At 46.4% G+C, this 26,266-nt stretch overlaps 1 protein-coding gene across 1 annotated transcript in view; it reads left to right on the top strand.

Annotated features, from left to right (window-relative positions):
- Positions 1–26,266, top strand: part of LOC135915486 (rhotekin-2-like) — a 76,945-nt gene that overhangs the window by 31,459 nt on the left and 19,220 nt on the right. Inside the window, exons 2-8 of the mRNA XM_070531309.1 lie at positions 12,611–12,801; positions 16,882–16,931; positions 17,202–17,376; positions 18,193–18,346; positions 22,481–22,506; positions 22,679–22,883; positions 25,738–25,866. Of these exons, the coding sequence (XP_070387410.1) occupies positions 12,611–12,801; positions 16,882–16,931; positions 17,202–17,376; positions 18,193–18,346; positions 22,481–22,506; positions 22,679–22,883; positions 25,738–25,866 (930 nt within the window). The remainder of the gene's footprint in view (positions 1–12,610; positions 12,802–16,881; positions 16,932–17,201; positions 17,377–18,192; positions 18,347–22,480; positions 22,507–22,678; positions 22,884–25,737; positions 25,867–26,266) is intronic.

Here is a 26,266-nt window from a genome sequence, read left to right as displayed (position 1 = left end):
GTGCGTTGTGGCCAAGTTGACTTTTGGAGCGTCGAAAAAAATGTTGCTGTTAGAGATCCGACTTTGAATTAATTGAGGGGAAAACAGGTGCATTTATCGCTGGTACTCGCTGCGCTAAGTGTTGCTGCGAGAGGTTCGGTATCCCGTCTCTTGTCAGCTCTGCCTTGCACGTGCAGTACGCCACGAAAATTTCTAACTCTTGTTGGGACCTTTGAACTCCGTCTATTTATTTATTTATTTATTTATTGGTGTAGCAATAAAACCAACTGTCTCCGGGCTAGGGTTGTTCTTGGCACTGAGAGGCACCGTATTGCGGAGCGCTTATCTTATAGCACCAGATTTTTCTGTTATTTTTATTTAATAGGGGTGGGGGAATCTATGGGGTGGCTGTACGCTGAATCATCGTGGCAGCCAACGAGACTCTTGTGTATGTGTGGTGTGTGCGTGCGTGCGTGCGTGCGTGCGAAATTTGGATTCGAAAATCGATATTCGGGTAAAAGTGTGTCAAAACCTCGCTCGGGGATATTTGCTACAGAATTATGCTGCTCAAGCATTGTCATCGTGAGTTATTTCAGCACATAAACCGGAAAATTACCGGCCTCTGACTCAAATCTCTTGTTCCTTATCGGCGCACCGTATGGAACCGTGACGCGAAAAAGTAACTCTTCGCACCATGTCGCTGCGGTTTTGTAGAGAATACACTGTGTAGCAGGATGCTTGTCAGTGCGCACTACGTTGGCGATGGGCCACAGGGGGCCTGTGTAATTTCGTCCTGGTTAGAGTTACTGCGTATGAGCATATCCCGTTAACTCTGGTTTTGGTGACATTGCGTAGTCGGGGTGTGGCCGCAGGTGCCTCTGCGAGTTCGCAGCAGAGGTCGGAGGCGACGTGCCGTGCGTGGTAGGTCGCCTCGCCGTGTTTTCTTTCTTCTCCGCTCTGAAGCACGCGAAGCAGAGAGCTACGGATTGGTGCGCGAACCGCGCGCCATTTTAAACGAGCCGGCGCACTGCTCTGGCGGGGCACGCACTCGTCATAGAGGAACGAGGAGCCCCTTCTCACGGTTCGCGACCGGAAGCGCGATCGTCCCCCCTTCGCGGCTGGGGTTCGTCTTGATGAGCCGCTCGCGTTGGCGCTGGCAGTTTGTAAACTGGGAATGTCGCCAGTGACTGCGGCGTTTCGAGTTGTTTGATGAGGACTCTTAGTTGGGGTTAACTGCCTATTTTTTGTTATGTCGAAATTAAAACCCGAACTGAATATCTATGGTGGAATGACATATATTGTCTTGATGTTCGTCAATCGCTAATCCCAAGGGATTCATTTATTCTGTAGCATTGCGTTCGTGCGGGGCGCAACAACGACAAAGAAGAAGAAGAAGAAAAAAAAAAGCTTGCAGAGTCCGATCACTTGATTGATTTACTCTACTTCTTGAGCTGCAGCCTGGAGTTTTCGAATAGCATGCACATGCTCCTGCATGGGCTTCTGCCTTTTAACCCTCGGCCAATTCTTCCAATCCGACGACGAGCGTGTATTTTGTGCCGTGGTGGATACTGCACAGATAGCGACAGCCGACGCGAAGCTTTTTTTTCTTTATATTTCATAACCTCATAACTTTAGCCGTTTGCCGTATAAAAGGCCGGCCAGTTATTGCTCGAGTCGCAGTTCGTTGCAGAGCAGAACATTATCGCGCGGCGTATCGCTGAATGGTTTGTGGTACGTGCACCATTGCCATTCGCAGCCGATTGCAGAAACCCGTAAAAGGACCTTTCCGCAACGACCGTCGTGCATGCACGGGCTTCAGTGACAGCGTGTAGCACGTTGCCGACATGCCCGCCGCGATGACGGGTCAAGCAGCCGGCGGCGGGACTACGGAATGCCCTCATTCAGAATCCTCAAGTGTGTTACGTACTCCTAGGCTGTTCAACGCGCATCTTTCGTTGTCATGCACTTCAGGGTACAGGCGGCGTCAGCATCAGTGCTCGTACAGTATATCGCCTTCATTTCGTCGGTGGCGGTTTTGCTAACACAGTTTCACAGCGAAGCTGTCTATGGCTGTAGGATCCCGGGATCTTCTCGCGTCCGTCACGGTGGGCGGACACGAAACCCAGGTGGGCCGATCCCGGCGGCAGTGCAGGGCCAGGAGCAGTGGCTCATACCCCCGTGAGGCGTTAAGGGAACACACAGCACAGCTTTCGTTTCAATACGAAACGCACAAATAAAAAAAAAAGAAGGCGTCAAACCACATGATGACGAGGCGCGCGCTCGTCCGCGTTGATCAACGTACGTTGCCGCAAATCTCTAGCCGGTGGTCGTTGTCGGAGACTTTAACGTAGACATCTCAAAACAACTTGAGGTAAAGCGCTAAAAAGCACGTCAACAGAAGGGAACGAAGAAACAGCGCTACTAACTTATGTTGTCGTCGTGCTTTTCTGCGGTTTGCCTCAAGTTATGCAGTACCAACTCAAAACTATTGATCTCTTGATCTCAAAACAGGGAAGAAAGCAGTGGTTCACCCACATCGTTAAAGACTTTGGCCTCGGGTACTTCAACGATCTGAGTCAACCAACGATCGTACGCGGGTCATGTATCGATTTAACGTTGGCCGAACAAAAGTTTCTCAAATAAGAACGAAAAACGTCAGTGTGTTTCATAGCGACCAGAAAGCAGTTATAGCAGTCATTTCAAAGTAATAAATAAAATAAAGGTTTCGCAAAGTGCATTGAAACGCGTTTTCGTGTCATACATCACTTTGAAGAGCAATGTACATGTACGTAATGGCCGCACATGATGAGATCGGTGTTTGACAAGGTGCTCTACACATTAGGCGCTACATATTTGCAGCTTCGCTGACCAACCACCTTCACCATTTCCGACGTGCGTTCACGGCGGCTGACGAAGTGGGTCGCGTTCATTACAGCGGTGGTGGGATGGCGTGCCTGGTCGCGACAGCCAAATCGCGCACAGCTATTAGTGCATGCCTCGTCGCATGTGTGTGGCGCCGCCGCCGAGCCATTCTTGGAAAGTGCGCTTGCTTTAATGTCACTCCAGCGGAATATTCTGGCTTTAAGAGGCCCTCTGTGTCAAAATTTAAGTGTGGCTGTTGCTTAAAGGAAATCTTTATGTTGCAGCCTGACTTTCTTGGGGCAGTGCCATATATATGAAGCGAGATACAAAAGTATGTTTGCCCTAGAAAATATTATTTTTTTAGCTGTTTACAAGAGCAAAACAGAGGACTCCCTTGCTATATATAGATAGCAAAAATACAGGTTTCGACGTGATGAAATAACGTCGAAATCCAATAATAATAAATTAATCACTAACAGTATGAAAGTTATTGTTGCCTTGGCAGCCGTCTTCACATTGGACGCAAGAAGCAGTAATTCACTCAGTCTAACGGTACACGAGAGCCAAAGCAACCGACTTCCAGCGCTGTCGTAAACTTTGCCCCCTATGATCCTGAAAGAAATTCGGCAGGTTGCATGAGCTGTATACACGTAGTCGCCATCCGTAACTTTATACGCGAAAGCTGCTCTAAAATTTGGCCCTGCTTCAAAAACATTCTTGTCGCTTCAAACTTCGTCCGATTCCCGCCATCTGAAGAAATACCCGCCGCGGCGGCTTGCCCATGACGTTCTACTGCTCAACACGAGGTCGGCGTTCGATTTCCGGCCGCATCGTGATGGGTGCAGAATGCAAAAACGCTCGTGTAGCCCGCTTTGGGTGCGCATTGGAGAACCCCTGGTGGCAGAAGAACGTTGAAGAACCCGCAACTGTGCGCAGCGAAATGTTGACGCCTTTTGAGCGCTCTTAAACCGAAACTCTCACGTATAACGGCCGCTGGTTGCCGTTGTGGCTGTGCAAGGCGCTACTGCGCGCGATTTCGAAAGTGTGTTGCGTCTCGTCCGCCGAGTGAAAGCGGCTGGTGATACGGTGCTGTATGGTATCCCGTCGACTAAGTGCGCTGGAGCCGGCACAGCTGGGGCCGGAACCTCTGTGCGTATTAAACGACGTCGTATGTCGGAAGCGTCTGCGGACTGTTGCGCAAACTGGGCCCTGTTGGGGAGCCACACGGAAACGAAAACGACTCAGTTGCGGCTGATAAGCAACTGCCACCGCCATGCACTGCCGGAACGCTTCCTGCGCTTTGGCAGGTCGCGCCTGGCAAGTCAGCCGCGGCTCCGACAAGAGCCGGGCAGAGGCTGATGGCGGCTCGGTTGCCACAACGGCGCGCCTGCAGAGCTTGTGGGCTGCAGTGAGGCATTGCAGCGCGCCCCTCGTGAACGATGCATTTGGCTCGCATGCGGTGTCAACTTGCAATGCGTAGTAGCTGCGCAACAAATTGCAGGCTGCTCATGTCGCGCTTTCTGTTGGCCTTTGTCCTTTCGGGAACGTGTGCAGCAACAAACAGCATGAACTTTGAAATGCTCTAGCTAAAAGGATGCGAACGTATGTAGCGCCTATACGAACGAACGCACATTTCTTTCACCCACCATGGAATACTATTTCCAGCTGCTTCGCCCCACCCGATGTTCGATAATTGTGGAGTTTAATGTCCCGTGACTGTACGGTGCGAGGTACACCGAGAGGGCTCCGGATCGACCATTGTTTGACCCAAAGCACGGTACACGAGCGGCATTCTGGGCGCCTCGGAATGCAGCTGGAAATGCAACCTGCGCCCTTGTGCTCAGCAGCACAACGCCATCGGCCACCGCAGCGGGGCGAGAATTTTCGATAGCGTCACCGACAGTGCGAATATTGTAGGCCGGTATGGCATGTCATGCTCACTTTCGTTTAGCTCAGATACTCGCAGTAATGCTCACGCGTACGATTTCGATGACACTCGTGCTGAACCTCATGCATGGCCGCGCATTCAGCGAGAACGGCTACAAGCAGGTCTACAGCTTTTTAGTGCAAGTCGGTACCGATACAAGGTATAGTAAATCCCTGTGGTAACGTCAGTCACACGCATATTTTGCGCATTATTGGTGAGCAGCTTGTGCACAGCCGTGCTCAGACGCTGCGGCTCTGACGCTAAGGGGCTCTGTGGCTCCTCAGCGTCGCCAATATAGGCCCGCATGCAGCCTGATGCTTTTATCTGCTCATCGTCACCGAACACAGTGTTCTCTCGCGCGGAGACGGTTCCCCGTGCATCCTGCGCGAAACCGAGTCGCGCGCCTTGGTACAAGGCGTGCAATCTGGACTGGTTGCTAATGAAGCTTGGGCGAAGCATGCATGCATGCAGAGAAAAACCGGATGGGGGCTAACAAGTGCATGCGCCGAGGCACACCGCTGTGAGATGAGTGATGGGACGCAGGACCTCAGCTGGAGGACTCTGATGAGCTGTCATCTTCCTCTGAGGAGTCGTCGCTCATTGAGGAGTCGTCCTCCTCCTCTTCCTTTTTCTTCTTCTTCTTCTTTTTCTTCTTCTTCACGAGGCCCAGTCGTTCACGCTCTTCGCGTCGCTTGACCTTCTTGTCGTCGAAGCCGTGATAAACGTAGTTCTCCATGACGAGGAAGTGGTTGGCCATGCCCAGGCAAATTGGACCAAAGCACAGCAGGAGCACGAAGGCGAGCACGTGCGCGAGCCAGTAGCCCTCGGCGCCTGCCACGAAGGTGTCGCAGAACAGGAGCAGCGCTGCGTTCAGTGTCTGGAAAGCCGGTTCGCAGCCGCCGCCGCCGCCCTGCTCGGCCAGCTCGGCGCTTGCCCAGCGCAGCCTCTTCTCGGCGTCGCTCATGTACTCGTTGTAGTAGCGGCCCACCGAGGCGGTCAGCGGGTCCATCCCGCTCGTGTTGCCCTGCACCAAGGGCCGCCACTTGCGCGCCAGCTGGTCGCGCAGCGGCCGCTGCCTGGGCAGGTGTCCGAGCGCGTCCACGAGCGCGCGCACTGCGGCGCCCGAGTCGCGCACGGCGCTCGCGTTGCGCAGCAGGTCGGCGCTGAGCCGCAGCACTTGGGGCGTCTTCCCGGGGCCCTCCTTCTTGTCGCCGGTGGGGGCTTCCTTCTTTGTCCCGTTGCCGCCCTGGCCCGCGCCGGCCCACTCAGGCGCCTGCAGTTCGGACACCGAGCCGCCTCTCTGGCACTTGGTCAAGATCTCGCTCGGCACGAAGCCGCCCCACGCGCCACCCCGCTGCTCAGCGGTCCACAGCGCGTAGGCCATCTGGTCCAGCACCTTGAAGTTCTTCGAGTGGAATGGCTCGCAGACGTACACCTCTGCGGCGCCGGCCACCAGGTACAGCTGGGTGGTGATGTACGAGGAGATGATGAGGGAGACCATACCGGCAGCGGCGCTGTACACGAGCATCAGGCCGCCCGTGTTCGACTGGGGCGAGCGCACAGTGGGCCGCAGGTCGTGGTCTTGTGCTGCGATACCCATCCCGGCGATGGCCACGATGGGCGCCACCAGCGTGATCACCACCACCACCAGCATGGGCAGCCCCGTGAGGAAGCTCATCCAACTCACCGCACCGCCGTCGCTCTCGTAGCTCGCCAGCCTGTTGATCGGCGTATCCAGGCCCCCACCGCTTTGCGCCATCATGCGCACTCGCTCTTCAGCTCGCTCCAGTGCGTCCCGCACCTTTCGTAGGAGTTGCTTACGCTCCACCACTGTGGCATCCTCGACTGCGCGGGCCAGGTTGCCGTAGGCGACCTGGCGCGAGCGTTCCAGCTGGCCACAGCGACGGCCCACGGCGCTGAACAGCGCGGCCAGGCTACGCTGTCCTTCGGACGATAGCGAACGTGACAGAGAGCGTGCGTCGTGTCTGCACTCGGAAAGCACGCTACGTGATGGCAAGCCAGAGTCCATGGCCACGCGTCTCTTGACAAACTCGCCAAAGTCATCGCGAAACCGCGTGTTGAGCGTGTCCACGATGTGCCGGAGCCTGCCCGTCGGCTTAGCTTCTGACTTCTTGTCCTTGTCCTTGTCTTTGTCGTCGCCGCCGCCGCCAGCCGAAATGCCCTTCAGGAGGGTGACGGCGGAAGCGTAGTTTTCGTAGCCATCGCTCACGGCCGAGCCCATGTCCGATTTGCTGAGGAAGAGCGCCACGGCGGTGATGATGAGCGCCACACCGGTGAGCGAGACCGCCATGCAGTAGTACTGGTAGTAGTCGTCGTACTCTGGTGTTATGATCTGCAGGCGCTCGCCGCCGCACCTCTTGGCGAAGCGCGCCCCCACGATTCCCAGACCTCCCGCGGTCACGGCTAGGAAGAAGAACCAGCTGATCCACACAAAGATGCCCATCATGCCCTGCTGGGATGACAGCGCGGACCAGAGGCCGCCCAATCCGGGCGACTCTAGTGCTTCTTGGGCGAACTTGAGCCCGTCTCCGGGGTCGCCGGCGAACATGGTGATCAGCGAGCGACCGATGTCACACCACACGGGCACTGTAACGCCCGAAGGCTGCAGCGCGAAGCTCCCGCCACCACCGCCGCCATCGCCGCCAGCGGGTGCCGCTGTAGTCTTGGCGCCGCCCTCACCTCCTCCAGTGTCTGGCGCCTTCTCGGGCGGCTTTTCTTGTGCGCGCACCAGTAGACACAGCAACAAAGCGGCCAGCACAGGCCGCCGCATCACGGTTCTGCGGGGCCGCCTCGGCGCAGCATCGTGCAGGCAGGGCCCGAATGAGCGGCTGCGCGTGTCTCGCGATGGCCATGGGTCCGGCCTCCTGACGGAACGCATCCTACCGACGAGGAATCATTGCTTTCGGTATATAAGTAGCTCTGTTCTGGGTGTTTTTATTACTTCATCTTCTCTCTGTGTAGCCTTCTTTTTGTTTGTGCATACCGTCATTTTTCCTTTAGTAGTCAACGAGGCGGAGTTTTACCGTTGTGGGACATCGACGCATGCCTCGGAGGCGACTCTATGGTACCGAGCGCGCACAGCTCTATATGACGTGCGGTCTCTACAACGTGCCTTGACTAGCACGAATTTGCAAGAGCGCTCATGATAGCCATGGCTTGCTTCAGTGCGCCGGAATGTGTCATTGTGAGCGCCTTATGACCGTGCCTTTCGAAGCGAAGACACCGTTCAATACACGGACCAACGTTCTTTACACGGACAGCAACATATGTACAGTTTATAAGGACGCCCTATAGTTTTCTGAGTGTGGGGATGTTTTCAGCAGATCCTCAAAACGACCCAACCTTGCCGTATTCTCCGGCCTTGGGACGTTCTTGGGACATGAGCCACTGAGTACCTTGCTCGCATGTCTTCATTGAAAATGAAGCGATTCAGACGGAAAGAAAGAAAAAAAAAAACGTGTATGTAAAGATAAGCTTTGCATAGGAGTGGGCGAAAATTTAAATTTCGTAATCGTGTCGGAAAACGAATATTTTAGGAAAGCAACCTTCGAATATCGAATGGAATAACGAATAATTCTCGTTTCTAAGCAATGTAAAGTGTGAAGCCTGCGTGGAGTCCGTTTGCTAAATAAGGTTTGTTTACGTTATTTGATGCATGCGAGTAACACCGTTCATATTGGGATGTCGGCTGAACTGAGGAGCTTATAAATTATAAACTAATAAGTGTGAGAAAAAGGGAAGCCTTTCTTGCTTTTGTCGGCCAAGTGCTGGAGCACAGGTAGAGCCATATAGGTCTGGCGCTTATTTGTTATCCGCTCCGCCTAGCTTTCTAGACTATTGTGCTCTACGAAACCAGCTACGTCACATAAGGCGTTCGGCTTTTTTGTCGACACTCCCGCTTCTGAATGCAAAATTAGCGCACTGTGTGCCATATTTAATGATGACTGTATTGGAACACAAACGCTCTGGAATTTTCCTACAAAATGGGGTTGGAAGCTTCTAGAAACATTTATTGGAAACAACAAAATGGAGTTGAAAAAAAATGGCTGTGGCTTAGCTAAGGTTAAGCCCAGGATGCGAAGCACACTAGCCTTTATTTTAACGCGACAGCGTTAAGGAGCTCGTGTCGCAGAAAAGCCGGTGTCGTCGGCGTCGGCTCAGGCGCACATTTCGTTGTCGCGCCGAACGCTGCGTTGCTCGACGCTCACCGCGTCCGATGCGGGGCGCGTAGTCGCTGCGCCGTAGCCCATTGTCTTACACCCCTTGGCAGGTCGACGGGAACGCTGTCGCGTTCCACTCTTGAAGGCGAAGCTTAAGCGTCCGCTTTGCAGCTGTTATGACGTCATATGGTAGCTACGCGGCCGCGCGCGGCGCAGCAAGGAAGAGCGTGGTTGTGCGGCTAGTATGCTTCGCATAAAAGGAGACAGGCGGTCCCAGCCTGTCATATTTGCTCGTACAGCTCCAGCCAATCAGCAGCGGCCGAAATGGACAGTCAGCGAAATGCAAAAGCGCCTGTGTCCCGTGCATTGGGGGCACGTTAAAGATCTCCTGGTACCACGGCGGCCGCATTTTGATGAGGGCGAAATCCGAAAACACCCGTGTACATAGATTTAAATTCACTTTAAGGAACCCAAGGGGGTCCAAATTTCAGGAGACCCTCACTACATTGCGCCTCATAATCAGATCGTGGTTTTGGCGCGTAAAACTCCATGATATAATTTTTAAAGATCCCCCAGTGGTCAAAATTAATCCGGAGCCCCCACTACTGCGTGCCTCATAATCATATCGTGGTTTTGGCACGTGAAAACCCCCGCCATAGCTACAAAAATTCTTTAAACAGACTCAGTTTTTATGCCACCGATCATATGCAATGATATAGCTATGTCAAAAAGGACATTATAATGTAATGATGTTGTCCTCAAATGCGCGTAGTGGGACATTTCACGAACAGGTGCCCTCAAATAACCTTACAGGTACTAGAGTTACTGTTTATATTCAGTACCTCTAACGGGTACATATTGAGGACGTTCTCATGCGGACGTTTCAGTCGTGATGCGTCCTGGGCCTATTGTAAGTCCGCATGTAGACATTGGGGACATTTTGAGAGTGCCCTTATGATAATAAGACTTGTTGCTGGACTGGTATCATTATGCTGAAGAGCATATAAGGGTACCAACCCTTGCAACTGGTTCATTATGGGCCAGTCCGCACCGATATTCTCGTTTGTCTTTGTTGCGGTGAATCTTCTTCCCTTCAATTCTTGGTGGGATATTCCGTGTCGTCTGTAGTTGAGGCCAACTTCTGCTGAGTCATTTCTGGGGTCCTGGAGCAGGAATGGCGACACGCGCTGTGTGAGCCACAGGAAGCTGAGCTGTTTTATAGACGTTACCCGTACCCTTTGACATAAGTACTTGATCTGTCATTCTTGTGTGGATGTGTCATCTTTTCTAGCTACCATCTTGATAAACTCCGTCTGAAGTCTACATCAGCAAATAGCACGGCTCATACTTTCTGCTTGCTACCTCAGATATTGCTTTCGGGGGGGGGGGGGGGGTGACGTGTTCATGTGTCACCCTCCAGGCTATGCCACTGTATCCAACAGCCTGCACGTGCCGGGCGTTTCTGTCTTGCTGGCGACATCGTCAGCCATTACCAACATTAAGGAATCATTATCGAGCGTCGCCGTCCCTCTTTTGCTGCCCGCAGTTCAGCTGAGAAAGGCTATCTCAAGGTCAATACCTTACTCAATAAAGATGTACTCCTCACCAGCGACAGCGCACTGTCTCGGAAGCATTTGGTCTGCAGGACCTGTTCCCTTTAGTTCACCATTTTGTGCTTGTCCAGATTTTGCGAACGCGATGTACTGCCATAACTCAGTCTCCGCGGGAAGGCATTTTATGATTCAAAAACCGTCCGTGATGAGGAAACCGGCTCGATCATGAATATGTGAAGAGGGTGCCGTCGGGCTTCTTCGAGTGCCAGACGGTGTGGTCGTGATTGCTGATCGCGGCGCGCTCTGAATCCACTTCGATGCGTCTCAGTGGTGACGTACATGGTTAGAGTGTTACATATCCTTTTTTTGAATGCTTGACGCATTTTGGTTCCCCTGTAGCGGCGGCGCTGCAGTGGCGTCGCGTATTTTAGTTGCGTAATCCGGGGGGGGGGGGGGGGGGGGGCGTCGCAGGTCTGGAACGCGCGGCTGGCTTTTGACCAGACTCTCACTCAAGCCCGGCCGCGTGTAGAGCTACGGCTTGCTTGACGCGTTCACTAGTTAGCGACGACAATGCCGCGACTACGAGCAGCAGTGCGCATCGCTCAGTGCACTGCCCATATGTATTCTAGTTCACTGTAGTACGGCCCTCTGTTTTTGTCTCGTGGTGGCTTACTGGATCGAGCATGGCTCGCAGCTCCCGCAGCACATGTGGAAGTAGATAAGCTGACCATAAGCGCGTCGGATTAGAGCAGTCCTTTTTTTTCCTTTTTTTTTTCTTTCGTTCTGCTATCCCTCCTGGATCATGAAGCTTTAGCTTCAAGTGTGCCAGAATACAGTACGCTCTTAATATAGTTGAACCCTTCTGGGTGTACATTTGTCCCACAACGATAACCATCATCTGCCTTGCTTGTGCTCACTACTTTCCTCTCTAGAATGCTATGTCACGCTGATAAATGCGCATGCCATTCCTGACTTGGAAGTACCAGGCTCACAGCGTTAAAGAAATTAAATATTGGCAAGACGGATGATGATTATCGTTGTGGGACAAGATGCGCCCTAAAGGGTGAAAATTTTTTTAAGAGTGTACACTCTACATTAGCTTGAAACCAACTTGCGAAACGCAGAAATGCTTTGAATGAAGTTAGTTGCATTTGCACTTAAGAAAAAAGGAAAATGAACTGAATTCTGCCATTGTAGGCAGCAGAATTGCTGCACATTGGTAAGTTTTATAATAATAATGATAATAATAATGATTATTATTATAAAAAGGACAATGAAACAAATTTTGCAAATCTGTAACTCTGCATAGAAAACAGCTATTGCGGTTCTGCGAACTTACCTTTCTTCGAGCATCTCAAGCTGAGTTTCCAACTATACGTGAAACTAGTGCACTAGGGTTTTGCAAGATTCAGTTCTATTCACAAATTAGTAATCTACTTCAGAGCAATGTATAACACAAATTTTGCCCCCTTTAGATGTTTCAATAAGTCCAGATTAAGGAATTCTATAATTTATTGTTGCCGATCAAGTTACACAGTTGTTAACTTTGATACTCCACTTAATTGTCATTTTATTTTATTTTGATCAGACTGTTTTCAACAACTTTTATAATAAACAAAAATGTTAATGCCATTAAAATATCTGCACCATACAATCAGTAGCTTTTTTACAACGTCTTATTTTAAATGCAGCAAACCCGATCAAGTTCGTAGCAGCATTGTGGATGCCAAGCAAAGCGATTTCTCCGTTTTGCAACTCCATGTATTTAAATAGAAACTTCTGGGGGCTTCCTTCACCGGAGCTCCTTTCGTGGCCACTGCGGCTTGCATGATGTGAGGTACAATTGGCTCCAAAAGTTTGCACGCCGTGGGATATAAGAGAGAGCTATTTCCGCAGTTAGCTGGCATGCAATCTGATGTTCAAATTTGTAGCACTTTTATTTTTTGTGATCACAAACTGCTTGAAATGCAATGTTTTCTCAGGTCCCATGGTTTGTAATCGTTGTTTCATTCCAAGTAGACATGGCGTGTGATAAGGGCGCAGCAGATCTGCTGCGTGGTTCGTTTTCGTTGTGCATAAAAAAGATGCCGTCGTCTGGCTTTGTGCAGGAGTATGACCTTGAGCAGAAGATCGACCTGGAGATTAAGATGCGCGAGGGCACAACCAAGCTGCTTGCCGTGTGTCAGCACCGGCCTCAGAGCCTCGAAGCAGCCAAGTCGCTGCTCACCTCGAACGAGCGCATGGCCGCCTACGTTGCCGAGCTGCAACGCCGCAAGACAGCCGAACGGCCCAAGCAGTCGTGAGTGGAGCCAGCAGGATCGCTTGATTGGCTGTAGTGAAGCGCGCATTGGGAAACGAACTGTTAAACAAAATTGTACGAATGCTTTGCTCTGTTTATTTCTGTTGACTAGAATATGCCCGAGCTCGTTGGGTGCATGTTGCATAAAAAGGTTTCCAGCAGAAAACACCGACCTGGACAGGCGGGAAGAAGACACACGGCACACCGTTGGACTAGTAGTTGAATTTTTAGTATTTGCTGCAGCACACAATACGGCAGTAAGAAACCAGTGCTGTGCCATTTTTTGCTTGTCACGTTGATAGCCCATTCTTTCAGCTGACAGGCTGGTTTTTCGTGGGTAGCATTTACTAAACAGCATTAAACAAGATGTCACCTTGTAATACGGGGGTCACTGCGATATAGACACACGGACAAGAGAAGTGGAAGTGGAATCTGTTGCCTGTGTGTCTATAACGCAGTAACCCTCATATTAGAATATGAACTTCCACCAACTAGCCCAGCTTGCCGCTCTACTGCAAGATGTCACCTGTACACCCGGAAAAGCTATTCAACATACACACACAATATTATGATACGGTACAGACAAGATGAAGATGGTGCTTAATTCAAATATATTATTAGACAAAAACTGGCGTTCACTTCTAATATTTTCAGACCAAGTCAGGATATGTTTGAACTGATTAAAAAAAAATCACCTGTGACTGCACTTTTCCACCTTTACAGGTTGATTTATTTCTGGAAGAGGCGAAAATTCCCTGCTCTGACATTGCAAATATCCAGGGAAAATTACAAAGATGCTCTAGTTAACTTTTATTGACTTTCAAGCACCTGTTGTAATTGTGAAATTGAAGTCGATGAATAGTGAAGTCGTGCCTGCTTAACTGAAATTCAATGACAAGTATCACATTTCAGATGTCCATTGCCAGAATCGACTTGGAATTCCAGTTACAATTATCCTGAACTGCTAGAGGAAGACTTGGGTAACTGTTAACTGGAATGTCAATGTATACCCGCCGCAGTTGCTCAGTGGCTATGGTGTTAGGCTGCTGAGTATGAGGTCGCGGGATCGAATCCCGGCCACGGCGGCCGCATTTCGATGGGGGCGAAATGCGAAAACACCCGTGTACTTAGCTTTAGGTGCACGTTAAAGAACCCCAGGTGGTCGAAATTCCCGGAGTCCTCCACTACGGCGTGCCTCATAATCAGAAAGTGGTTTTGGCACGTAAAACCCCATAATTTAATTTAATGTCAATGTATTTCATAGCACATTTTAAGGACGCATATCTCAAAACTGATGCTAGTCTGATGCTAAGCGGAGGTGATGAAACTGATCTTAAGCGGACATAACCTCACTACTGCTCTACTTCCATTGAGGAACTTCAACATGTCTTTTGAAGTGAATAACTAAAAAGTTAATTATTCAATCTTTTTATTTAGCCATTCAGAGATTGAAGTGCAAGTAATGTCGACCTCTTCAGGTAATCCACCTGAACAGACTGAAGATATAGATTCACAAAGGTATACAAATTAATAAATTAATTTATTCAAACTATTTAAACAAGGACCTTGTATCTTTAGAGCTGCAGCCATTGCACAGAAATAGTTTTACTTAGCACAATGCCAAGTGCCTTATGTATGAATGCAAACACAAGCTGTTTGCATCTCCTAGTCTAAATGTCTTTAGTAGTGACTGTGAAGAGGTAGTTTCTTAAGGCGATATAGTGTGTTCTTTTATCGATGTAGTGGCCAGTTAATGTTCCCAAGCTTGACCGAAAGAGCACTGACTGCATCTAAAATGAAGCAGCTACATGTGCAGCCCTCCTATGCTCTTCTAATTATCATGTCCACGCAATCCCAAGGGGCACAAAATGTAAACTCTGTGCAGCAAAAGGCACTCTAGAGTATCAGAGAAATCACCTAGTATGCCCTGGCATGTTTTTACTCTACTGCATCCTGACCACTAATATTAAAATGTAATAAAACTGTTTTGTCAGAGAGAAAGTGAGATAGGGAATGAAAGTATTTTACTGCTGTTAGCTTATTTCTGTAGCTTTCAGAAACTCTAACATTTGCGTATTTCTGACCATTATTGGAGTCCTTCTTTCGTTGTTTTTGCCATTGCAAAATTGCGCATGTTTTAACACATAAGCTGAGCTTCATTCCACAAAACTATTTGACTGTGATGTGAGATTGTGATTTGAATTTTATCTTGGGGTAGCATACTTCTTCGCCACTAGGGAATGCAGTTGTGACATAGGCCGTCGGGGGCCGCCATGGGGTCACATTTTGTACACTTTTCCATTCATTTTGCTCATGGTCATTGGCGTTTAATGCTGCCGTTATTGCAAAGTCTGGCTGCTCTGTGGGGTGTATGATAAGAAAGAAAGAAAGAAGGAAAAAATTGCATTATTGCAAAGTATGTTCACAGATTTTCAATTTTTGTGTACCTTTTCTCGAAAACATGCAGTAATGTGAATGAAATTTTGGGCAGATGTTATTAATGCCTTTCACGTGAGTGAAACTAAAGTCAGTACGGTGCCTTTAATTTTATTTTGTAATTGTGCAAAACATAATGGCGTGTTTTATATTTGTGATGAATTTGAGAGCTCCATGATCCATAAGTAAAAAGATAAATTTTTTGAGGAAAATATAAGAGGCTAAAACAAATCTTTTATTAGATGCATAGTAATGAGGGTAGATACTCAAATACATAGCTAATTTCAGAAGCTTAGCACAGTTCAGTTCTTGAAACCGTTTTTTTTTTTTTTTTCAAAGTATTGCCCTCCTGGAATGCATGCTCTACAGTGGCTGGAATGTGCTATTTTAAGAAAAAGATGCATCGTCTTCATACTATTTTCACAGCAGCAGACATCTTGTACATGGCAAGGGCATTGCTTGAATATGTAAAGCTGTGGCTTTTTTCGTTTTTGGGCAATTTCACCAGAACAGCAATGTCTCGTTGACAGCACTTGTAATCCAGGTGTGTAGCCTGCGATGATCTGGTTTGCCAGCTGGCTTTTCACTTAGTCCCTGCTGCAGTCACATTGTTATGTAAAAAATTCGAATATTGTTCGGCAGTGCCAGTGAGAAATTTTTGGTGGTAAGGGGAGGTGCAGCAGCTGTCTCTCACGTGGAGAACATCTGAGCTTTTTGAAGACATCTCTTGATGGCACGAATGTGCATGACACAGAAGGGCACAGGCAAATTATCTTTAGGGAGCTTGAGTATTACGCACAATGGCATTGATGCCTCACGTAAGTAGACGCGTGCGTAGGCTATCACAGTTGTAGTCTCAAGACTGTCCATAGGAGATCATAGTGCTTGATGGTATCTGCATTATTGTTTGGAAACATAGATTTCAGGATGCTCTGAAAGGCTAAGCAAAGTTGCTTGGGTGTTTTGTAATCAGTTTGCATCAAAAGCACTACAGTAAAACAGAGGCAGCTTTGGCTAGACATGCAGAGGACATGGTTGCAAGAAGAGTTGACACTGTGAGGGCAACATTTCTATTTGCATTCCTAGTCATTTACACTTTGTTGTAACACAGTGAATTTTGAATCATAAAAAGAGACATTGACATTTTCACAGCATCAATGACACCTACTTCTTGGACTGTGGCTGCCTACATGCGAGAGCTATATGCGCTAGCAAGCACTTGCCACAGACCTGTGACAATTAATGTAATTTGATTTACAGGGCATAATCATACTCTGTAAATCAAATTACATTGATGAGGGTGTTTTTACATGTTACAACCACAACCCTTGATCCCCACAGAAAGGAGATTTTACACAATGGTGCACACATTTACCTAGCTCCTTTATTTGCATTATATCTGTGGCAACATTAGATTATCAAGCCTGTAACAACATAATTTCAGCCTTCTTCCAGGACAGAAACACACTCAAAATTATTTTGTGTACTAGTAGCTCTATGCACAGCCTGAAGAATAGGAAGAGCCAGTGGTTGGTGTTGTCCTGTGTACTGAACTAATCTGCTAAGCAATGAATGTATATTAAATCTCTCTCTTTTAAATATTCTTTGGTAAGGTCATGCTTATTGTTACCTTTTTTTGCACAGCATTGGCGGATTCCCTCTGGAGTTGTCACGTTCCCGTGTGGCAGTGTCAGGTAAGGCAGCACTTTTGTTTGAATTTCAATGTGATGTGTGGCCTCAGTTTCGTGTGATCACGAGCACCCCCCAGCCCCCTCCTCCTTTTTCAAGCAGGAGCTAGAACATGACTTCTATGACTTCCTTAGGTTGACAGTGTAATGCGGGGATGCTGAAGCACACTGAACTCTAGTGGCAGCTTTTAGTGGGCAACAAAAGGAGCCCAGGGTTTGCAGGAGTCTGGGGTAATGCAAAGGCTCAATTGTTGAGTGACAGTGCTATTCTCGCAGAGATCCGAATGCCACTGATCTGGAAGGACACGGACCACTTCAAGAACAAAGGTGACTACCGCCGGTTTGCTGTTTTCTGCCTGCTCAAGATTGGCACCGAGATATACGACACGGCTATGGTCAGCAATGTGGACCGTAGCATGACCGACGTCTCCTTTGATGACACCATTGTTTTGTAAGTTGAACGATCTTCTCTTTGCTTGCCAAGCATGTGTCATTCGCTCTGTGTTTCTTCCATGTTTGCAAATAGGGTTAAAATGAGTGCACAGTTTTTTTTGTTTTTTTTTTGTCTTATAGCTGGTGGAAACCTATTCCAAATGATTGAACAGGAAGAGTTCTGCTTCCTCCAGAACACTGCTGCCTTTAATTCCATAAGCATGCAATAGTTATACCACATCACACATGCTCATGTAGCTCACAAGTTATGTGCATTTGGGGTAAGAAATGTGCCCGTGGAGGCAGTAAAAGACACTTGAAGAGAAAAGAAAAAGAGATATAATGGTGAATTACAAGAAATTTTAAAGTGGTGTTATACATTAAGAAAAGGTGAAGGGGCCACCCAGAGTCATGTCCCAAAGCACATAAACACTTAGAACGACAGACAGCTGAGCTAGTTGGTAAGGATTCGTTATGCACTAAACACATAGAACACATAAACACTAGCAGCTAGTACCAAGCAGAGATGCATGTTCTCAAAATATCTTTTTCTGTCAAAAATTTGCAGTCTATATTTTTTATGTAAAGGGCTTCCTTATTTTCTAAAGTCAACCACAATACAAAATTATGTGGTACCTGTAGGTCAATGACTACAGAGATTTTCTTCTGAAAACATTATAGAAGTTTAGGTCTTTCTTTTTGCATGATGGTTTGCTTTCATCACAATGTAAATGCAAGCCCACAAAAACTGTTATCATTGACTTCTGCCCATTCACATGCTTGTACATGTCCAGTCCAGCAGTAATCAATTGTCATCCTGTGCTTTTGATTACAGTAATAACATTCCACCTGACTTTGAGTTCAAGCTGGAAGTGTACAGCCATATTCTACAAGACGACCTCAGCATGGCCAGCACACCTCGAAAGATAAAAACCAAGATCACGAATTCCGTTAGCCGAGCCATAGGACGCAAGTTGGCTGCATCACTGGTCAGTTGCAATGCCAATTTCTTGAGCACATTTACTGCTTGCTTCATGCCTTCAAACGGCATTAGAAATTAAAGTGAGATTAGTGTTGTTGTTCTCATTACAATAAAACTGCTTGTAGACAGTGCAATCATCTCCAACTTGTTTAATAGTGCAGTAGCTATTAGTGCCAAGAAAAGTGTAATTGGAACATTTTCTTTTTCAGAGGCTCAAAAATTGTGATGCTTAATGTGTTGACATATCTTTAATGAAAGATGAGAAAAAAGAAGGCATTTAATGCCTGTGCAAGAAGGCAACATGCCTTCTAGTACATGAAAAAACAGTGCAGGAAGTGGCACAAGGAGGAGGAGACAAATGACATTGGGCTGACCTGCAACTAAAATTTATTGCACTTTCTGTCTGAATATAAGCACAGAATGTAAGGGAGTACAGGACTAGGAGGGGTTCGAAGGTATTGACCATCAGGTAGATTTTATGGCCAAGAGCTGTATCTACTTGTTAACCCAGCACATTCAGCTTGCAGTAAGGCTGGCATGGCCTCATCAGGCATTCACCTTTTTTCATGTCACCTAAGACAATTTCCAATGTAAGTTGTCTTGAATAAAGAGTGAAGAACTCAGGGTGGCATTTCTGCTACAGCATGGGCTGTTGATGACTCAGCAAGGACTCCCCATTTTTTCTTCTTGCCTGTCCTCACCACGGCAGCTGCCATGTCCTTATTGGCCCACCGCTGTCACGCCAGAGCACACACCATCTTTGTTTTCTTACATTCTTGCTCCATCGCCATTTATGTGTTGTCCGTTAGGGTTTTGTACAGTGTGGATTGTGCATGTCACAGTTCTGAAATTTCTTTACAAGAAAAATTTTTGTTCATGGTGTATTTAATTGTTATGAGTTGTTTCATCTTCCTATGCTGTAACCAAATCGGCAAAGGCAAGACGCTCTTTCTGATGCCTTCCCAGCAAAAGTGAGGCCATGTGAATAAATACTTGGATAAGTCAAACTGGTCGGTAGATCTTCGAATTGTCTCGCCGGTAACGAGCTCACAAAGTAACAAGCTAATATAGTGTAGTCAAATTACCCATAAGCTTGTATTTCATGCTGTGCACGCTCAGATAAATTTGTTGGATATCTGGTGCTGTACTAAACAAACTTTAGGCCTTTTGCTGATATTAAATGCTGCATGTGTTTGGCTTTGTATTTAGTTTAGATCAGTAGCCGGAAGATCTAGGGGCAAATGCAGTGCCTTACACCTACTAAATTTGTACTTACAATTTTTTTCTTTCTTTTTTTTTGTTAACCATTGCAAGGTGCAAACTGTATTCTGCCTTGTGAAACACTTAAGAATGACCTGCATTTTCTATGCACAGAAAAGCCAGAAGCAATGAACAGCACTGCATATTTTTGTCTCATTCAGGTAATAGATATTGCATTAACATTACTGGACACCGTCTCAGTTTTCTGAGCTTTAAGCATTATTGCACATGCTATAAACGTGCATTGTGACCTCAAAGAGCTTTCGGCCATTTTTCTCACCTTGCTTTAAGGTCATCAACTGGGGCATTGCTGTTGCTATTCTGGGGAACACATTCATCTCCTGCAGGCATCATACACTACTAAGCTTTAAATTTTATCAAGAGGCTCTTGGAGGCAGTATTCTTGGTGTCTCTCCTTGGGTTGTTTGGCAAATGTTTCTCTAACCAAAAGAAACAAGGGAACGGCTGTCAAGTCAGCAGAAAATTGCCCCACAGTTCTTCATCCATATGTGTATTCGCCTAACAGATTGACATGAATAGCAGGGCGTGCTGATGTGTGCGTTGTTTCTCAGTGGCAAGAAAGTTAAGCCACTTTTTCAGGCTGTTGATCCTGAAGTGCCAGCAGGATCCATCTTTACCAAACAGAACTTGACTGCACATGTTGATTTTTCAGTTGGAGTCATTCACTCGTGTGGCTTTCATCCAGGTCATGCATGTGAATACAGAAGTATTGAAACTTGCAGTAGTTGGGAGTTGTCAGTAACCTGACATTGCATTGCACGGCATGCTGTGTCTGCTGCCCAGGTTTTAGCAATGTCATTGTTTTATAAAAGTAGAGACATCAGTAAGCAAGCAAGGAAACTGAAAATTTCAAAGTAGAAAACCTCGACATGGGCACATTTTGGCACATCTGTAAACTGTAAATTTCTGTAAAAATTGACTTGTTGAATGCACATTCCCTCAGATGCACAAAACACTGGGGCGCTTCTTCCAATTCGATAGTCACTGTATTCACACCCTGTTGTGTCATGGTGTATCAGTTTTGGTTTTTCTTCTGCTCGTGCCAGCACTTTTGTCTAACCACCTTGTGTAACTCCTTCACCGTGACGCCACTGACCTGTATATAATAAAAAATCACGTGGCTGGCCGGGAGTCCCGTCACAAACTTCGGAAGCGTCTAGTTCGTTCCTTTCTTTCAGCACGGTTGTGGCTTCTCTCTGTTTGGGTAGCCCAACGGTCGCCCGTCACCTTGCCGTGCCGTCACTTGCGTGCCATCTTCTCGATACCACACATACCTTCTTGTATTGTAATCTCGCACCTCACTTATGTCTATGCACACAGTGTTCAATAAGCTTTGGGTGCTGGTCAGCGCTATGTTTTTTGTCTTCCTTTTGTCACTCCTTTTATCACAGTGGTTTTGTGTGCAGTCACATACCAACTGTCCTTCCTCAGAGCTTTTGCACATTCTCTCTATGCACATGGGCAGTACATTACTAAGACGCTGCAGCTGTCCTCAAGCCAAAACTACTCGTGGCACCTTTGACTGGTCATTTCACTGTGCTGCACCAGTGCAGTGATGTCGTGTTATAATTCAAGCGGCATTACAAGGATAGATGGGGTCTAGGAGTTATAATCAAGTCTTGTTACCTGTTTTGGAGCAACTTACTCGTGTAACAAAGCTTATTTGCTATTTTGAATGTTCCTTGTGCATTGGCCAAAGCACTCTGAAATGACCTTTTGAAGGTGCCATTAGTATACTGCTGCTGGTGATAGCCTGTTATACACGCAGGTTCTTTGAAATTCTCATCATTAACATTGGTGGGACATATAACACAAATTGGCTAGCATGGTGCCATGCATAACAGTTATGAAGGTTAGTAGATATGGTCACACCGTTATAGCACCACAAGTGTCATTTCAGAAGCAAGCAAACACACACATACACAAACACACACACAAACACACACACACACACACACACACACCGCAAAGTTTTGCTACATGTAGAACTCTATATGAAAAGCAACATGGTACTCAGCATCCAGAAGGCTGCACAGACACATACAAGCACACTTCGGCGGCACATGGCTGCAGGTGCCTTGGCAGGAGGTCTGCGTTAGTTTTCAACTGGTAGTACACCGTACTGTGCTCAGGGGTTGAAATGCAGTAGTCGGATGCATGGCGGCCAGTGCTTCTTGCACCACTGGTGAGCGCTGAGTTATCGCTCAAGGGCCAAATGCAGTCACAGTGCATCAAAAAGTATTTCACTTTCATGGGGTACAAAGATGCATCAGCTCTGTGTCCCCAGTGTCTACCGGGGATGCAAGAAGCAATGGCAGTCACGTGCTCTGAGTATCGTATTTCAGTCGCTGAGGACTGTGCAATAGTGAATGCAGTCAGGAAAGGGCGACAAAACAGTGTAATGATGGCTGAATACAATCCCTTCACAGGTAGGCAGTCACCTTTAATGCTTCATTCACATTTGCACAAAAAAATTTTTAGTTTAACTTTTTGTCAGCTTATGCCTGCAGTCATAGTTGCACTAAGCTGCATTTAGTGTTTTACGCAGTCAGGTTCTGGCTTTTTTAGTAACATTGTGTGTTTCTTCTGTTTTAGCAAAAGAAGCAAAATGTTTGAAGTTACTTTGTCACTGTGCACTCTGCACAGAACATTTTTTAAAAGTACCTGAAATAACTTGCATGGAACTCCAGCGAATGTAACTTATGATGTCATAGTTCTTGCGAACTGTGTGTGCTGTCAAGAAAGTAATGCACTTCCAAAATTGGTGCTTATATTTATGCTATTGTACTCTGCATGCCCTAACCAGCACATTCAGCTTACAATTTTTTCATGGCATAATTGCTTCTCTTATTCTTTACAGAAAGAGGAGCTGAACTCCTTCGAAATGTAAGACAGTTTTTTTGTGCATGCTGTGTTTTTCTGTTTCTAAGCATGCATTTTTATACTTGCATACACTTTTTTGTTGCAGTAGTTTTACATATTTTAAGGTAAAAATCACTGTGTACCAGTGTAGCTGGAAAGTGACTATATGTCCTGCTCCTGATTGGTTGACATGCAGAGGGCCAAAGTTTGAGCTTGAGGCTCATGCTACGCTGCGACTGAGTGATGCTGACGACAAGGCACACACCTATGACCTCACCATGGAGAACCTGGAGAATCCGCAGCTTCAACTACCTCTCTTTGGGCACTTCTGTTGCAAGCTGGCGGTTGTCCCAGACTGCACCCATGAAGAGCAGCTCTCAGGGTATCTTGGTGTTGTGCAGGTAACCACAGCGTTTCACTTAATTCTGTAGTTGTTACCACCCCTGCCACCATAGTGTTGTTGATTCGCCATTTACCATTGCCAACGAACACCACCTGGGAATGAAATGCAATGATATATATATATATATATATATATATATATATATATATATATATATATATATATATATATATATATATATATATATATATATATATATATATATATAATGAGAAGAAAGGAAACCGAGGGCCCGATTTTTGTTAGTCATATCATAAGAAGCCAACAAAGACACCACACAATGAAGCCAAGGAAAGCATCAGGAAAATTAGCTAGAGTTGCAATTGAAATGTAGAAAAAAACAGGAGGAGCGGAGGCAAGGAAACTGAACGAAAAAATAACTTGCTGCTGGTGGGCATCAAACCCATAACCTCCACATTATGTGTGTGTTGTGCTACCGATTGTGTTACGGCGACAGCTATCAGTCCTTCCACTAACTTGGGTATTTATGTTTACTAAATCTAGCCCTAGGAGTGTTGGCCAGCGCCAATCAGAGCCATGTGGGCAGATGTGAAACATCCCGTTTTTCCCGATAGCATCACGTCACGTAACACATGAGCGTAGGAGAGGAGGTGCATGGCTGAAGAACCCTCATATGCTACCTAATGACATCAAAGCTGCCAGGTTCAAAACCCTCGCTATAAATGAACGAGAGAAGAAGAGAAACTGAGAGGCTTGATTTTTGATAAAGCCAACAGACAATGAAGCCAGGGAAAGCATCAGATAAATTACCTGAAAATTAGCACTTGTGTATTGAAATGATTCGACAAAGATGCTTGAGAGTTCTTATTGTAAATAGAGGACTATGCAGGTTTGAAGACTGTTTTTCATGTATAAAAAGAGTGTTCTTGTTTACCATTCCTGGTTTAAATCTGGCACTATAGCTGGAATAATAATTTGCATATACAGTAGGCTCCATTTAAGATGAACATGAAGGGACCTTGGAGAGCTGTTTGTCCTATGAGAAGTCGATCTAAACAAGAGGGCACTAAATGTACTGAAACTAAATAAGGGCTCTTGAACTGTTCAGCTTCTCGAAGAATTCAGCTTAGCATAGTTTGTTTTTTCCAGAGCACTAAGCATGGCAATAAATAGAATGAATGAACAGCTTAGTGACACCTGTATAATACAAGCACTGGTTAGCACTTGCTGTTCCTATATTTTCACTCTTGGTTGGGATGATGTCATGTGGTGAAGTTATGCTGCAGTTGTAACAATTTCTTCTCTATTTTCTAAACCCAAAGAAGCCAGCTCTGTGATGTATTTGTTACAGCTCCGTGTGATTCCGGAAATGATATATGATATGCACAAGCGTGGCTTCAAAAAATTTTACTTCTGGAGTCCACACAGCCTTAATAATCAATAGATAAAAGCAAAACTTGCATAACATAGCCTGAAGTCCCTTTCACGTGAAGCTACTGTTCAAATGGTCACCAAATATGTTTGCTTGTACTTTTTGCACCTCAGCAGCAACCACAAGTTGGAAAAAATTTGTGCGTTTATTTCCTGGCCCATCACGTACTAGGGCAAAGAAACGGTGCTTTTGAGTGGAACAAGAGGAGACGAGATGTAGGAGCACTGACTAGCAAACATAATGTTTATTCATAGTGTAAGGCTACACACATGCAGTCGCACCAAGTGCATGAGAGCAGGGCACATTTACACACCACATTTAAGGTATGACAACTCTCTCTCGAGCAAAAATACAGAGGGTTCTCAGGAACTAAGAATGTGTGAGATATTTGAAGCATTTGTTATCTACAAGTATGGTGGATCCTGCTTCAGCGAGCTCTTTGTATCTTTGCTCAAAAAAGAGTTGCCATATCATGAATGTGATGTGTAAACCTGTCCTGCACTCGTGCACTTTTATGCGCTTGGTGATGACCACATATGTGTAGCAGGTTTAGGTGCATGTTAAAGAACACTAGGGCGTCAAAATTAATCCGGAATCTGCCACTATGGCGTGCCTCATCATCCGATCATGGTTTTGGCATGTACAGCCCCATAATTCAATTAAAGTTTAACACTTCTGCCACGATGCGATGTGCCATGTGAGACAATGATAATGCTGAACCCTCTCGGAGATTACAAACAATGGCACACAACACCACCTCAATAAAACACCTCTCCCTGTGTGTTCTGTGTACTACGCAGACAAACATCAGTGGTGCACGCAAGGTAATGTTTAACATTAACTCAGTACTCTCGTATTGGACTAAACATTCAAAAAGTTACACATTTGCCATCTACATCACTGCTGCTTATCATCAATCAAAGAAAACAGCATAGAAAGCTTCACTTACATTGATTCCCACAATGCGTAGGATCCACATATTTTCACCCAAATATGTAGCAATCTGACCAAGTTAGCACACTATAGGTATCTGTCACTGTACAGCTACTTTAGCTTCATGCAGGTCATATTTTGAACCATGCAAGTTTTCTTGACTGAGCCATGTGGGTAGAGCTTTGCAGATGCATAAGCAAGGTTGCGCAGGAAATGACACACTGGCGAAATTCTGCAATCACGTGGGATGTGAACAAGGATGTGGGGCGAAATGAATCTCTTTGCATGGTTCCTATGGATGGCTCACAATACTGCGCATACTTTCTTCGGATGAGGTAGGGCAGAGAACCTTTTTATGAGCAGTTATGAGAACTTTTATGAGGGCTGTAGTGTATGACACAAAGTATTTATTCATGTTTTAATTGCTCTTGTTGGCATTGCAAGCTCTTCTGTGAATCCAGAAAAAAAAACCATACTGCTTAGTCTCTACATAATCACTGCATCATTGCTTTTCGTGGTGCTACAGCTGGCCAATGGTGTAAGTGGCCGTCGACGCCTTTGGTGTGTCCTCAAGAACTTCCAGCTTTGCCTCTGGACTAGTCCAGAAGACGCTAGGCATCTACCTCCTGTTCTGAGCATCCAATCAACATGGTGTGTATGGTCAAATAACTTCACTACCTGGTTTACCTACCTGTGCAATGTGGTTCACACCTCTGGCTCTAAGTAAAATGAGTTGTCAGAAATATTTTTTCTAGGCAAAAATCCAAGGAGGCTGCATAACTTAATATTGTTTACTTGCCTAACAGCTTACTTAAGCTGCTTCAAGTAAAAGATATTGAAGCAAATCAATTCTGTGGAAATCTGCTAGGTAAAGAATATTTCGTCTGGAGAAAGACTGTCATCTACTTGAGAGTAGCTACAAATTAAACAGAAAAGAAAACCCATATCAGTTTTTCAGAAAGAAAGCTTTGCTGTTGAAGAAAAATTTGACCTGGTCTGAGAATTAAAATTAATCAGAACCAATGTCCTTTTGGGGTAGTCGTTCTACCATCCGA

Source organism: Dermacentor albipictus, chromosome 1 (genome assembly GCF_038994185.2).
Source record: "Dermacentor albipictus isolate Rhodes 1998 colony chromosome 1, USDA_Dalb.pri_finalv2, whole genome shotgun sequence".
Lineage (NCBI taxonomy): Eukaryota > Metazoa > Arthropoda > Arachnida > Ixodida > Ixodidae > Dermacentor > Dermacentor albipictus.
The sequence above is the reverse complement of the archived record's forward strand: the minus strand, read 5'-3'. Positions and strand labels throughout refer to the sequence as shown.